Source organism: Colobus angolensis, unplaced genomic scaffold, assembly GCF_000951035.1.
Source record: "Colobus angolensis palliatus isolate OR3802 unplaced genomic scaffold, Cang.pa_1.0 Scaffold153, whole genome shotgun sequence".
NCBI classification, from domain to species: domain Eukaryota; kingdom Metazoa; phylum Chordata; class Mammalia; order Primates; family Cercopithecidae; genus Colobus; species Colobus angolensis.
In genome coordinates, this window is record NW_012114633.1 from 6,790,141 (window position 1) to 6,804,236 (window position 14,096).

General features: G+C 36.9%; 1 protein-coding gene across 1 annotated transcript in view; it reads right to left on the reverse strand.

Annotated features, from left to right (window-relative positions):
* Positions 1-14,096, reverse strand: part of FAM171B (family with sequence similarity 171, member B) — a 76,097-nt gene that overhangs the window by 60,113 nt on the left and 1,888 nt on the right. The window contains exon 2 of the mRNA XM_011936505.1: positions 13,997-14,093. Within this exon, the coding sequence (XP_011791895.1) occupies positions 13,997-14,093 (97 nt within the window). The remainder of the gene's footprint in view (positions 1-13,996; positions 14,094-14,096) is intronic.

Genomic DNA, 14,096 nt, shown 5'->3' on the forward strand with positions numbered 1-14,096 from the left:
TTATGCACATGTACCCTAGAACTTAAAATATAATAATAAAAAAATAAAAAATAAAATAAAATAAATTAAAATAATTTCCTTTTTCTTCCTTTCTACATAATGTTGAGACTGAGTGTTCTCTGCAAGCAGTGACAATGTATTTTATTTCTATATATTTGGCACCATGCATGGTGCCTGGCAAATAGACATTCAATGAGTTTTGTTTAAAAAGAAAAAAAATAGTGAAATCAGTCTTGTAGGAATCTTGTATATTCTCACCAACCCCATAGATAAACTGGCATATGATATGTTGAATTTGCATAAATGCCAAATTTTGCTTTTCAAAGCAGGTATTGCTCTTCATCCAAAACCTGTATACTTTGACGACTTCAGTCCTAAGGTCCTACAGTCTTTTCCCCACATAAGATCCTTTTCTTATATAATCTGGAGAAGCCAGCTCAAGCATGTGAATGAAAGAATATATTCAATTACTCAAATAATTATCTATTTATTCATTCAATACATATTTATACAGGGATATAGCCCCAAGCAAAGCAATTATTGCACCTGGCCTGATCTGGCTTCCAAACTAAAGGAAAAGATAAATATAGAAATATGGAACAGATGCCTAGCCACCAATTAATTACAGACCTTTCACAACTAGGAGGTGCCTCTGAGAGTGCGTAACAGAGGAACCTAGCTCAGACAGGAAAGTCAATGAAAAACCTTTAAAAAAAAAAAAAAAGTGGTATTTAAGCTAATATCTGAAGTTTGAATGTAATTATCCAGGTAATTGGGGTGGGGGATGGGCAGTGCCTGTGTTGGATGTGGTAGTGTTAAAAACCAGAGAAACAACCTGTGTTAAGGTACTGAGGCACAAAACCTGTCACTCCCAAGGTACAGAGAACTGGAGCAGTGATGAAGTGGGAAAGAAGCTGGAGTTGATGAGACTGCAGTAGTGAATCATGCAAAGCCTTACAGGTCACATTATGATTTTTGACTTGGTTCTCAATGTAACTAATGTGTACTTAAAAATAATCATTATAGTAAACAGCATAGGAGGGTAGGGTAGGGAACAATCCCCAAGGCTTTTCTGGGGAGTCTGGATTTCAGAGCATCAAGAATGGACATAAGGAGGCCGGTTGATGTGCTAATATGAGCTAGTGCTAAGAGTTACCTAAGCTAGAGCAGAGGCAGTAAAGATGGGGAAAAATTAACCGAGGAGGAACATATTTAGAAAGTAGACTCCTAAATGGAGTTTGCTGATAGATGAAGAGGAGTGTAGAGCTGGTAGCAAGCACAGTACCAACTACTCTCACTGGCTGCTGGAGCACTTTATTGGTTTTCAGTAACAATAAGGAAGGAAATATTTATTTTGGCTGGCATGGTAGGAAATCAAGAGTCTAGGTTTATTATTAAACTGTGATACCTGTGATATAGCCACATAAAGATATCAAAATAATTGGTAGATATATTCAGGAGTGAGCTCTGGGGAATCTTAGCATATAGATGATATTTAAAGCAACTGGAGTGGATATGACCACCTGGGGGAGCGGAGGCTGAGAAGAGAGTCAGAGAATGTTAAATAGAAAAATAAATTTTGTTTCTACTTTCATGTTTTAGAATGTAAGGATATTTTAATGACATGCATATTATAGTTTCAAATGTTTTATAATATTAATATATAATTTTCAATATAATGTAATTATTAGAGAGCAAATTATTTGAGTTATAGACTTTCTACTATACTACTGATAAGGAGTATTGATAAAGAAGAAAGGGGAGTAAATTGGGCCAAGGTTGTTAGAGCCATGATGGGCCCATGTACCGTCCCTGCATAGCGTCCTGATCTTTAAGCCAGTCCTTACATACAGAAGGGACTGGGATTTGTCAAGGGGTGTCTATATCTTTTTCACCTTCATTTCTAAGTCCTAGATTATTCTCTAAAGCTGCAGCTTTCCAAGCTCAACACATGCTATTATTTATCTTTGGAACATCAGAATGTGCTGAGATACAAATTTCTCCTTTTGGATTTCCAAGTGAAAGATAAATTCTGTAAGATAGAGCTGGTTCTCAGAGTACAGAAATTCTCTCTGCCATTCACTCTTCGTAGTCTCTTGCATTTCCAATGTAATCAGTTATTAATGATACCATAAGAAGTGTGAATCAAAAAAAGAAAAATATGGGTTTCACTGAGATTAGAGATGATATTAATTCCAAAAGCCTGGAACAGCATTGGTGATAAAAATAGCAAGTTAAATTACAGATTTAAATCACTGTAGACTGAAATTACCATTTTGACCCCAAAACAGCTTAGAGACCAAAGATTAATACTTATCTCAGGAGAGAGGAAAAGGTTTAGGTTTTTATAAATGCCTTCTTTGGGAATTACTAACAACCAGGGTAAGCCCTCATCTGCTAAAACTGATTGTGGTTTATAATCAGGCCTGGGGGGATTAGATGACTGGAAAATCATCAGAGCCCATATTAAGATTAACTCAATCTCAGTGACTATCTTTCAGTGGAAGAGCCATGAGGCAAAATGCAGTTTCTGGATTGACTGCCAACAGATTCTGAACAAAGGGTTTTTTCAGGTATAAGGTATTCCCACCTGTTTATTATAGAACAAAACCTAGATATGAATCAATTCCAAGTCATGCGATTTGTCAGAAGATATTTATTACATATTGGCAGCCATTCCACCAACAGAATGGAGAAACTAAGGCTGAAAGAAGTGACCAAGATACGTGCATTCTAAGCAATCACGAATCTTTTACGGGTTTAGAGCCTTCTGGTTGGATTGGTTATACGGCTGTCATGCTTGCTAATTTCACCCATCATATCTGCACAATAACAACAACAAAAAAATCTTCACATGTTAAGAAAACACAACGTTTTTTGAGTCTAAATGTTATTTGAGTTTGAATGTTACCTTTGTTCTCTTATTGAATCCACTTACAAAGGCTTAATTAACCATGGTAGGTTTTCTGACCCCTTTCAGGGGTCAGAGATGCCTTTGAAAATCTCAAAGCACATTGAACACTAGATAATGGCAGATTGTCTAATTAATTTCAGGGTTCCCAGGAACCCCCTATGCCCTTCTATTGGCTCCCTAGAACCTCTGCGTTGCCATGAGGTAGGAGGCAGGACTTGGACACCCCAAACAGAGAACTAGCTAAACCAGGGACAGGACAGAAGCAGCTTTCCATAAGACATGCCCACCAGTGTGCCATGGCAACAACCCAGAGTTACCGCCCCTTTCCATGGCAATGACCCAATAACCCAAAAGCTACTACCCTTCCCTAGAAATCTCTGCATAAACCATCCTTTAACGTATATATAGTTAAAAGTAAGTATAAATGTGACTACAAAACTGCCCAGAGCTGCTACTCTCTGCCTATGGGGTAGCCCTGTGCTGCAGGAGCAGTCACGAAGTTGTAACACCACAGGAGCTGTAACACTGATGGTTTAATCAAGCTGCTGTCTCCTACTCTACCACTGACTCACCACTGAATTCTTTCCCGGGCGAGGCCAAGAACCTTTGCAGGCTAAGCCCCACTTTGGGGCTTGCCTGTCCTGCATCAATAAAGTATAAAGGAATGAGAGTCCTTTACATATACATGGGGGAAAAAAGATTCACTACTTGGGAGGCCCTTCCTGCTCCACGGACTGTTGACTTACCTGACTCCCTCTCTCGTCTCTTGAGCTTCCAAAGTCTTCACTTCCAACATCTTTACATCCTACATTTGCCAAGCTTTATCGGTGCATAGACTTCTCTCCTATTTGAAATAGTATACTACGGTACAGAAGCAATTTTAAAATACACATTCTTTTGACTCCTCTGATTCACAAACTTGAAGCAGTTGGTAGTGAAAGTTTTAGATTATGAACAAGCTCAACCCTTGTCATACTTGCTATGAAGGAAATCAGCAAATTATCCTTAACAGTTTTATCAGACTTTGTAACTGCCAGTGTTACCACAATTTCTTTTAAGGGTGTCTACCTTAAAAGAATGTCTTTTAAGGGTTTCTAGCTTGTGTCTTACACTTTTCAAACACTGCCAGAGCAAAGAACATAAGAGAAGGTCATTTCTACCTCATTCTAGTTCTAAGAGCATATGATTCCAAGAAAGTTTATTATAAAGCATAGATATGAGTATAACCTGGGAAGGGAATACTTTTGTTTTTTTAAAAAAATTATTACATATTTTAATTAACATTAGGCATTGCTTTATTGTAAATAGCATTAGATCAGATTAGCTGTTTCATACAATACTATAAAAATAATGTTTATAGTCAAAATCTGATTAATATAAAGCAAGTGAAATTTTTAGAAGTATTAAGTCATAGCTTTTCTGCTAAACCTCCAGAATTAAACAGCACAAATATATTGAAAAATATACTTCAGGAACTACTTATATTATGAAGAGAAGTTATTTGTCTTTAAATACAAATACTTTGAAAGTACCAGTTCATTTAAATATAAATAAGTAGATGGTTTTTTTTAACTTCAGGTGTACAAACCAAATTAACCATAATCCCTTGCATGACACACCCTTATCACTGATCCACAAATGGTTCGTTTTACTTAAATAGTTAAATAAATTCTACTATGCCCATTATTTTGGTGATATTTTTCCCCTTACACAAAAGCATGTTCTTCATCTATTTCATTCTTACAGTAAATGGATATTTTTCTGGTAATCTTGTTTCAGTCACCCAGACATGTATAAACAAACCCTACTCATGCAAATGTCAAAGAACATTAGCAGCATGTTTCAAGTTTTAAAGAAATTTAATTCATTTAATTATACCGAGCCATAATTTGACATCTTAATTTTTACCCTTTCCCAAAACACAGGAAAGGAGGCAAGGGTGGAATGGGTCACAAACTCCAGGACTTCTGCTGTCTCTAACTCCTGGTTATAGTTAATCCATTAAGAAAAACAGATCACCTGTCTATCGATCCTGTTTCTGTTTGTGTCATGTTCTTATTATTAAAAAACAGAGGAATAGGTCAGTGGGAATAAAAGCATGAACACTGGTTTTATTTTATTTCAGAAAGGACAAAGGATATGGAATTTTATAATGTCTTTGGAGCCCAGGGTCCTCACAGCATGAGCTATGAGTTAAAGCTGAACATTTCTACCAGTTGACTGGTCAACTGCTTACGTAAAGACCAGCTAGCATTTGGATCCACACATACGAATTGCTGTTGGTTTAGCCAAGTAAATGTTCTACATCTCAGCAGAGCCAACAAGTGAATTAAAAATACGTAATTTGGCTGGGCACAGTGGCTCATGCCTGTAATCCCAGCTACTTGGGAGGCTGAGACACGGTAATTGCTTGAACCCAGGAGGCGGAGGTTGCAGTGAGCTGAGACTGCACCACTGCACTCCAGCCTGGGGGACAGAGTGAGATCCTGTGTCTATATATATATAATTTATAAATGATATTTCTTTACTGAACAGGAACAAAACTGAACTAAGTACAAGAAGTGATTATACTGGCAAATGAAATATTAACTTAAATGTTATATTATTCCCTAAATTGTTATGATATAGAAATCTGCTTGAGGAAAAAAAAAAGCATATTAAATAGAAATTGAAATGTCACATATAAATGAAATTAATTTTAAATCTTACTTTCTGTGTAAGATATAGAACCTTAATGTGGAGAACTTTGGCATTATCAGCTCAAGATTTGAAGAGTAATACATGACTGAAGCATGCTATAATTCTGGTTCACTAGGTCCCTGAGGCATATTTGACACATTAATAATGATGGAAGGTGATTACCATTTCCCTGACACTCGCTGCCCTGCATGAAATGGCACTCTCAATCACTCACTCATTTTAGGCCCAAATAAACTGGCCTTATATTCACAGGCATTATTAACAAGAATGTAAGAATATAGCCTAGTCATTGTGACATGAACAATCATAAAAGAAAAAAAAATTAAATGGCACAGAACCTGATATGTCTTGGACATGTGAATTGTGCTGATGCAAAAGGCCAATTAAAGAGGCATCTCCAAACAGAATCTTCAAAGCAAACAGAGCTGTTTTCTTACACTTACACAGTTATATAGCAATTAATGTTTTGGTCAACAGACCACATATATGACAGTGGTGGTCCCATAAGAGTATAATACCATTTTTACTTTGCCTTTTCTATGTTTAGATACACAAGTACTTAAAATTGTGTTACAAGTGCCTACAGTATTCAGTAGAGTCACATGCTGTACAGATTTGTTGCCTAGGAGTGATAGGCTATAACATATAGTCTAGGTGTGTAGTCGGCTATACCATTTAGGTTTGTGTAAGTACACTCTATGGTGTTCACAGAATGACAGTCACCTAATGACGCATATTTCAGAAAATGTCCTTGTTGTTCAATAATGCAGGACTGCATTTTACTACCACACATACCTTTCATGGTTTTAGACTCTTCCAGGTAAGTATTTCAAGGCAAACTTTACCAACAGCAAATGGAAAATAGTGTATCCATTTCCTAGCTAAGGCAACTTGGGCAAAAGGAAATTAAGAAACATTACACTAAGCCAAGTAAATGAATGACAACAATACCAGAGCTAACCTAGTCAGACAGACATTGAGAGAGAATCAAGTTCCATATTTATATACTTGGGGGAAGAGCTTTATTGTAGAAAAATAATTGGTACAGTTTCTACTTACTCACATTAAGAACACTATAAAGCTGCTACTAAAACAAACTGGACTCAAATTCAACACAATAACATATGTGTTATCAACACCAATAAATAACTCCTTTTGGTTATTAAAATCCTGGAAAAAAATCATTATTACCCCATCTGGGAATATGGCCTTTGAGGCATGATTACTTGGTTATTTCGAATCCCACTTTTCCTGTTGATTTTTCAAATTCCTTGAACAGAAAAAAGTAAGTAAATAAGTGCTTTCATGGATGGGAGATTTAAGTGGCTACCAAGGGCAGGAGAAAATAGTGAGATGTAGGACAAAAAGTACAAAGTAGCAGATATGTAAGATGAGTAAGTCTAAAGACCTAAGGTACAGCATGAGGACTATAGTTAGAATATTGTACTGTATACTGGAAATTTGGTGAGAGTAGATTTTGGTGGTGTTATCACACCAAGAAAGGTAACTATGTGAGAGGATGGATATGTTAATTTGCTTGACTATAGTAATTATTTCACTATGTATAAGCCTATTAAAATATTCTGTTGTTATAACAGATACAATTAAAAAATAAAGTTAGCCAGGTACGGTAGCTCACATCTGTAATCCCAGCACTTTGGGAGGCTGAGGTGGGCAGATCACCTGAGGTCAGGAGTTCAAGAACAGCTTGGTCAACATGGTGAAACCCCGTCTCTACTAAAAAAATACAAAAATTAGCCAGGCATGGTGGCAGGCACCTGTAATCCCAGCTACTTAGGAGGTTAGGCAGGAGAATCACTTGAACCTGGGAGGCAGAGGTTGCAGTGCGCTGAGATTGCACCACTACACTCCAGTCTGGGCAACAGAGCAAAAGTCTGAATGAAAAAAAAAGTTAAAAAGAAGTTTAAATTAAGTTATTTTAAGAAAAAGCATACAGTAATACTATACATTACATTTCATTATTTTTAAAGTAATCATCTTAAGAGAGGTAAGTTCCACCTACATAGAATATTGGGGAACAAAAACATTTTTCACTTCAAAAGTATATCAGTTGGTCAAACAATTCCACTCCTAGGCATTTATCCAACAGATATGAAAACATGTACACACAAAAAGATTTGTATAAGAATGTAGCAGCTTCATTCAGAATAGCTAAAACTGGAAACAACCCAAATACCCATCAACAGAAAAATCAATAAACTGATCTGTGGTAATTCATACAATGGAATACTATTCAGCGATAAAAAGGAATAAACTGCTAAATGTGCTACAAAATGAATAAAATCTATGGAAATTATACTAAGCTAAAGAAGCTGGATACATGCTATTTGATTCCATTTTGTGAAATTCTATAAAATGCAAAATTAATCTATGATGAAAACAAAATCAACACAGCAGACATCGCCAGGTGAGGGACAGGAATTCCCTAGGAAGGGGCCATGAGGAAACTTTCTAAGGTGATATAAACATCTATATCTCAATACGGTGATGTTTACATGGGTATATCTATTTGTCAAGAGTATATAGTAAAATATGTACAATTCATATATGTACATTTTACCTCTAAAAGGACCTATTAAGAAAAAAAAAAAAAAAACAACCCAGTCCACACTACCCAAAGCAGTTTACAGATTCAATGGAATCTCTATCAAAATACCAATGGCATACTTCACAGAAATAGAAAAAAAAAAAAACCCTAAAATTTATGTGGAACTACAAAAAGCTCCAAATAGCCAAAGCCATCCTGAGCTTTAAAAAAAAAAAAAAAAAATTGGAGAAATCACATTGCCGGACTTGAAATTATACTGCAGAGCCATAGTAACTAAAATAGCATTGTAACTGGCATAAAAACAGACACAAAGACCAATGGAACAGAATAGAGAACCCAAAATTAAATCTATTCCTCTACAGTGAACTCATTTTCAACCAAGTTGCCAAGAACACACATTAGTGAAAGGACAGTCTATTCAATAAATAGTGCTGGGAAAACTGGATATCCTTATGCAGAAGAATAAAACTAGACCCCTATCCCTCACCATATACAAAAATCAAATCAAAATGGATTAAAGATTTAAATCTAAGACCCCAAACTATGAAGCTACCACAAAAAAACACTGGGGAAATTTTCCAGGACATTGGTCTGCACCAAGATTTATTGAGTAATACCCTATAAGCACAGGCAACCAAAGCAAAAATGGATAAATGAGATCACATCAAAAGCATCTGCAAAGGAAACAATTAACAAAGTGAACAGATAATCCATAGAATGGGAGAAAATATCTGCCAACTATCCATCTGACAAAGGATTCATAACCAGAATATATAAGGAACTCAAACAATTCAATATGCAAAAAATCCAATAATCCTATTTAAAAGTAGGCAAAAGATGTACATAGACATTTCCCAAAAGAAAACATACAAATGGCAAACAGATATATGAAAAGGTGCTCAACATCACTGATCATCAGAGAAATGCAAATCAAAACTACAATGATATCTCATCTCATCCCAGTTAAAATGGCTTTTATCCAAAGACAGGCAATAAGAAATGCTGATGAGGATGTGGAGAAAAAGAAACCCTTGTACACCACTGGTGGGAATGTAAATTAGTACAACCACTATGGAAAATAGTAGGAGGTTCCTCAAAAAATTAAAAATAGAGGTACCATATGATTCAGCAATACCGCTGTTAGGTATATACCCCAAAGAAAGCAAATCAGTATATTGAAGAGATATCTGTACTGCCATGTTTATTGCAGCACTATTCACAATCGCCAAGATTTGGAAGCAACCTAAGTGTCTATTAACAGATAATGGATAAAGAAAACGTGATACATATACACAATGGAGTACTATTCAACCATTAAAAAGGATCAGATCCTCTCATTTGCAACAACATGAATGGAACAGGAGAATATTAAGTGAAATAAGCCAGGCACAGACCAACTTTGCATATTCTTACTCATTTGTGGAAACTAAAATGTAAAACCATTAAACTCATGGAGATAGAGATTAGAATGATGGTTATCAGAGGCTGGGAAGGGTATTGGGAGGGGAGAAAAAGTGGGGATGGTTAATGAGTATAAAAATATAGTCAGAATGAATAAGATCTACTACTTGATAGCACAACAGGGTAACTGTAATAAACAATAACTTACTGTATATTTTAACATAACTGAAAGTGTAATTGGAATGTTTACAACACAAAAGATAAATGTTTGAGGTGATCAACACCTCATTTACCCTGACGTGATAATTATTCATTTTATGCCTGTATCAAAATATTTCATGTAGCCCATAAGTATATACACCTACTATGTTCCCATAAAAATTAAAAATTAAAAACAAATCCCACATAGTGGAAACAGGTAGAAATATGGGTGAAACAACAATGGCAGAATTTTGACCATTGTTAAAGTTGGGTGACAGGTATAGGCTTTTATTACACTATCCTGTTTACTTTCTATATATTTAACATCTTGCAAAATAAAAAATTTAAAAATAGATATCACTGAAATATGCAATCAAAAATTATCACACCATGAAAATATGCCTCTCAAGAAGCTTTCTCTGTACCGAAAAGACATTTCTATAATCCCTGGAGATCCCCTGTGTCTCTGCTTCACATGGAGAATTTTAAACGGAGCTCATTATTTTCCCCAGCTCCTCTCGCCCTCAACCCCAGGATGCCTCCCATCTAATGGGCCATCAGAATGAGTATAATACGGTTGTACCAACTACCACTAGCCCCCAAATTAATTCTTCTCAGCACCCTCAAATATTTATTTCTAACAAATATGGGTACAGATGGAGAAATAAGAGCTGTTGTATACACTGGAGAAAACGATTTGATGGATACCAACCTTAATCTTTATTTTCACTGCTCTCTGAAGATGGTGTTTTTGTAAGTTAATGAGAAAATGGAAATGTACTTTTGTTGATTTTTAAAAAATTTTTCACATTTAAGTTTTTTTGTTTCATCTTGCTTTCTTGTTTCTCAGAAATATAAAGAGGTATAAATTTTTAGAAAAATAAAATCCAGAGAATACTAAGCAAGGGCAATGGTGAATTTCTCTACTATGGACTGATAAGGCTTAGTCATATATCAGTCATTTAATGTGTCATATTCATTTTCTAAATTTTTCCTGAGAAAAGACCTACAGTTTTTCATATGGTACGTCCAAAGAATCAGAAGCATCATACAGACGTAAAGAATGAACTCAAGCTCAATCACAGCTATTTAAAGGTATAATATACTAAAATCCTCCTAGGTCATAAGAGGATTAAGTATACTCAGGTAAAGAATTATGGTTCATGCTTGTAAACCCAACATTTTGGGAGGCTGAGGTGGGAGGATTGCTTGAGCCCAGAGTTCCAGAGTTTGAGACTAGCCTGGGCAACAAAGCAGGACCCTATCTCTACAAAAAATAAAAAAATTAAAAATTAGCTGGGCGCAGTGACATGCACCTGTAGTTCAGCTATTCAGGAGGCTGTGCCCAGGAGGTTGAGACTGAGTTGAGCCATGATCACACCACTGCACTCAACCATGTCTCAGAAAAAAAACCCAAAATTCTTGATAGAACCTAATAAGTAGGCCCAAGTACTGGTATCAATCAGTTTTCTGTAGTCGGCATAAGATAAACACTGATATTAACTAAAATTAAAGATCCAAAATTATATACTTTACAATTTCTACTTACAAATTTTACTACATAACATTTATTTTTATAAATCCCCTGCTAAACTCCAATGGAGAGTTTCTCCAATGAAGAAGAATACTGAGAAAGTGAATTCATTCATTCATTCATCCATTCAACAAATGGTTGAATGTCTATGGGTACCAACCAGGTGCTCTTCGAGATATTAGAAATGTAGCAGTGAACAAAACAAAGTCCACGCTTTCACAGAGCTTATGTTCTATCAAGAGAAAACAGGCTTATTAGAACAGCTGAGAACAATGAGTACCATGGAGGAGAATGAATCCTGGTAAGAGCAAAAAGGATGTGCAGATCACTATTTTAAACACCTGGTCAGGAAAAGGTCTCTCAGTTACTGAGACACTTGAGCAAACCTGAAAAATGTGAAGTTCCAGAATTCCAGGCAGAGAAAATGGCAAGCGCAAAGGCCAAACACTTGGGTCCACTTGCAAGCTAAAGAAAATAGAACTAGTGTGGCTACAGTGGAGTGAGTTAGGGTAAGGGCTAAAGGAGATGGGAGAAAAGGAGGATACAAAGGATCTAGACACTGGTAGGCCATTTTCCCGATCTGGGCATCTCGTATGAGAGAGACGGGAAGCCATTGGAGGACTGTGAGCAGAAATGATCCTATTTAATTTTTTTTTTTTTTTTAAAGATGCCTAGCTGTGTGAGGAGAACAGACAGTAGGGAAACAAAGGTTGACACAGGAAGACCAGTTCAATGGAGAGATCACAATGCATTCAAAGGAATATTTTAACTTCATTTGTCTATAAGCTGTGTTGCATTATAAGACTCGATATTGCAATAACTAAAACAGCAGTCAATTGAATTGCTCCCTTGTTTGCCACTGGCTTGGGTAATTAGAATTTTTGAGGAAGAAGAATCATCATAAGTTACTTTTCAGGTTCTAGTTTGATCTATTGAATAGTGTGGTTCCTTTATTCAATCTAATAAGTAAATAAAACAAAAACTGCTAATTTCCCAGACAATCATCTTTTTCAGAATATTCCCTCACAAATATCAGAAAGCAAACATTTTAATTTGCATGCTTGATTCAGGTTTCATATTATTGCAGTTATTCATAACCCTAATCACAACATATATGTATTAGAGTAGCCAAAACTCATTTAATATTCCTGAAAGGTACATTGAAATAAAAATATACTGCAAACCATAAAACCCACCAACACTCTCCCAGACTTCTGCTTCATAGTGAATTTATGAAATATCTCTATTAATGAGGCCAATCAATCTGATATATCCAATTTCCTTAAGTTCAGCGAACGGCATGTCTAACAGTAGCCTCACCCAAACCACGTTATCACTTTCAGTTATTAAAAGCTGGGTAGGAAAACCACCATACACTTTACCTTTCAAGACTTTTAGCCACACTTGAGTGTTACTAATTGGTTTCAGAGGGTGTCAGAAACACATGCTTTCCTGCACACTTTGGTGATTTCATTCTATGCTCAGAGCACTCTGATAAATTAAATCATCCTGCCTGTGTCATGAATCGCAGTTGGCATGCCTGTGTACTGCTTTTTGATGATGAGCAAGCAATACAAAACGTGATGCTGATTCCACTCTTTAAAATCTCATTTTCAGTACTCATATAGTGTTACCAGGCAGGATTTTAAAACAAAAACGAACGTCATAATAAAATTCACTTTGGTTTCACAAAATCTAAGCCCTCGTGCCAGAAAATTGGAGGCTTTTTTTTCTTTCCAAATAGCAGACAGAATCTACATCCAGGAAGCGAAGTGGGTTGGGGGGTAGGGAGATGCAATATACATGGATAATCCAGCTATTTGCTTACCGATGGAGCTGTAATGGGGGTAGAGGGAGAAACTGCAGAACTGTTACAGCCACCTATACCACAGCCGTATTTCTGCACCTTCATTGAACAGTGTCAAGAATCTGCCTCATTTAAGTTCTACTAACAAGTAAGGAGATTTCCCTCTCCAAGGATAGGCTTTTGCTGTACTAATACCACTCCAGACTTCACCATATGTATCCCCCTCTCCTTTTCCCTTTCCTTCAATTACAAACTCCGTTTTGCTTCATCTTATTGTACTAAAAGCATTATTTGCAATAAGATGAACCCTTAAACCCTTCCTGGGGTAAGGAGAAAGAGAAATAAATAATAAAATAAATCAAGATTTCTCTCTTCATGGCTAAATTTAAATATAGCAGGCATGGAGAAATGGTGAAAAGGGATGTGTGGGTGTCCATGGCGAGATTTCTCAGTCTTTAGGAGAGAAAAGGATAGAGAACAAAATGCTTAAGGCATTTAAGAACGTGTGTGTGTGTGTGTGTGTGTGTGTGTGTGTACAGTCATTCCCAGGGCGGAGGATAGAATTCAGGAAGAAGGGAGGGAAAAGAAAAAGATAATCAATCCAGGCAGTCACCCACCCCCAGCCTTCCCGACCCCTCTCCAACCCACTGCAGTGCTCTGAGCTGCCCAGAAAGCTCATTACCCGAAGAGCAGATTCCCTACACCAGATCAAGGGACCAAAGGCTGTGTAGCCAGTCTGGGGCGAGAGATCGGGAGGGATGGTGACAGGAACGAGGATGGGAATGGCTAGGGAAGGGGCGAGGAAGCCGGCAAGGCCCTAAGAGATCGCCGGCCGAGACTGCAAGGCCGGGCTGGGCAGCCAGGACCTACCTGGAACCGTCAAGGTGGACGTTGCCCCAGGCACCTCTGGCCTCTCTTCCTCAGCCTCCTCCAGCTGCTTTTGCTGCTGCTGCTGCTGCTGCTGCTGCTG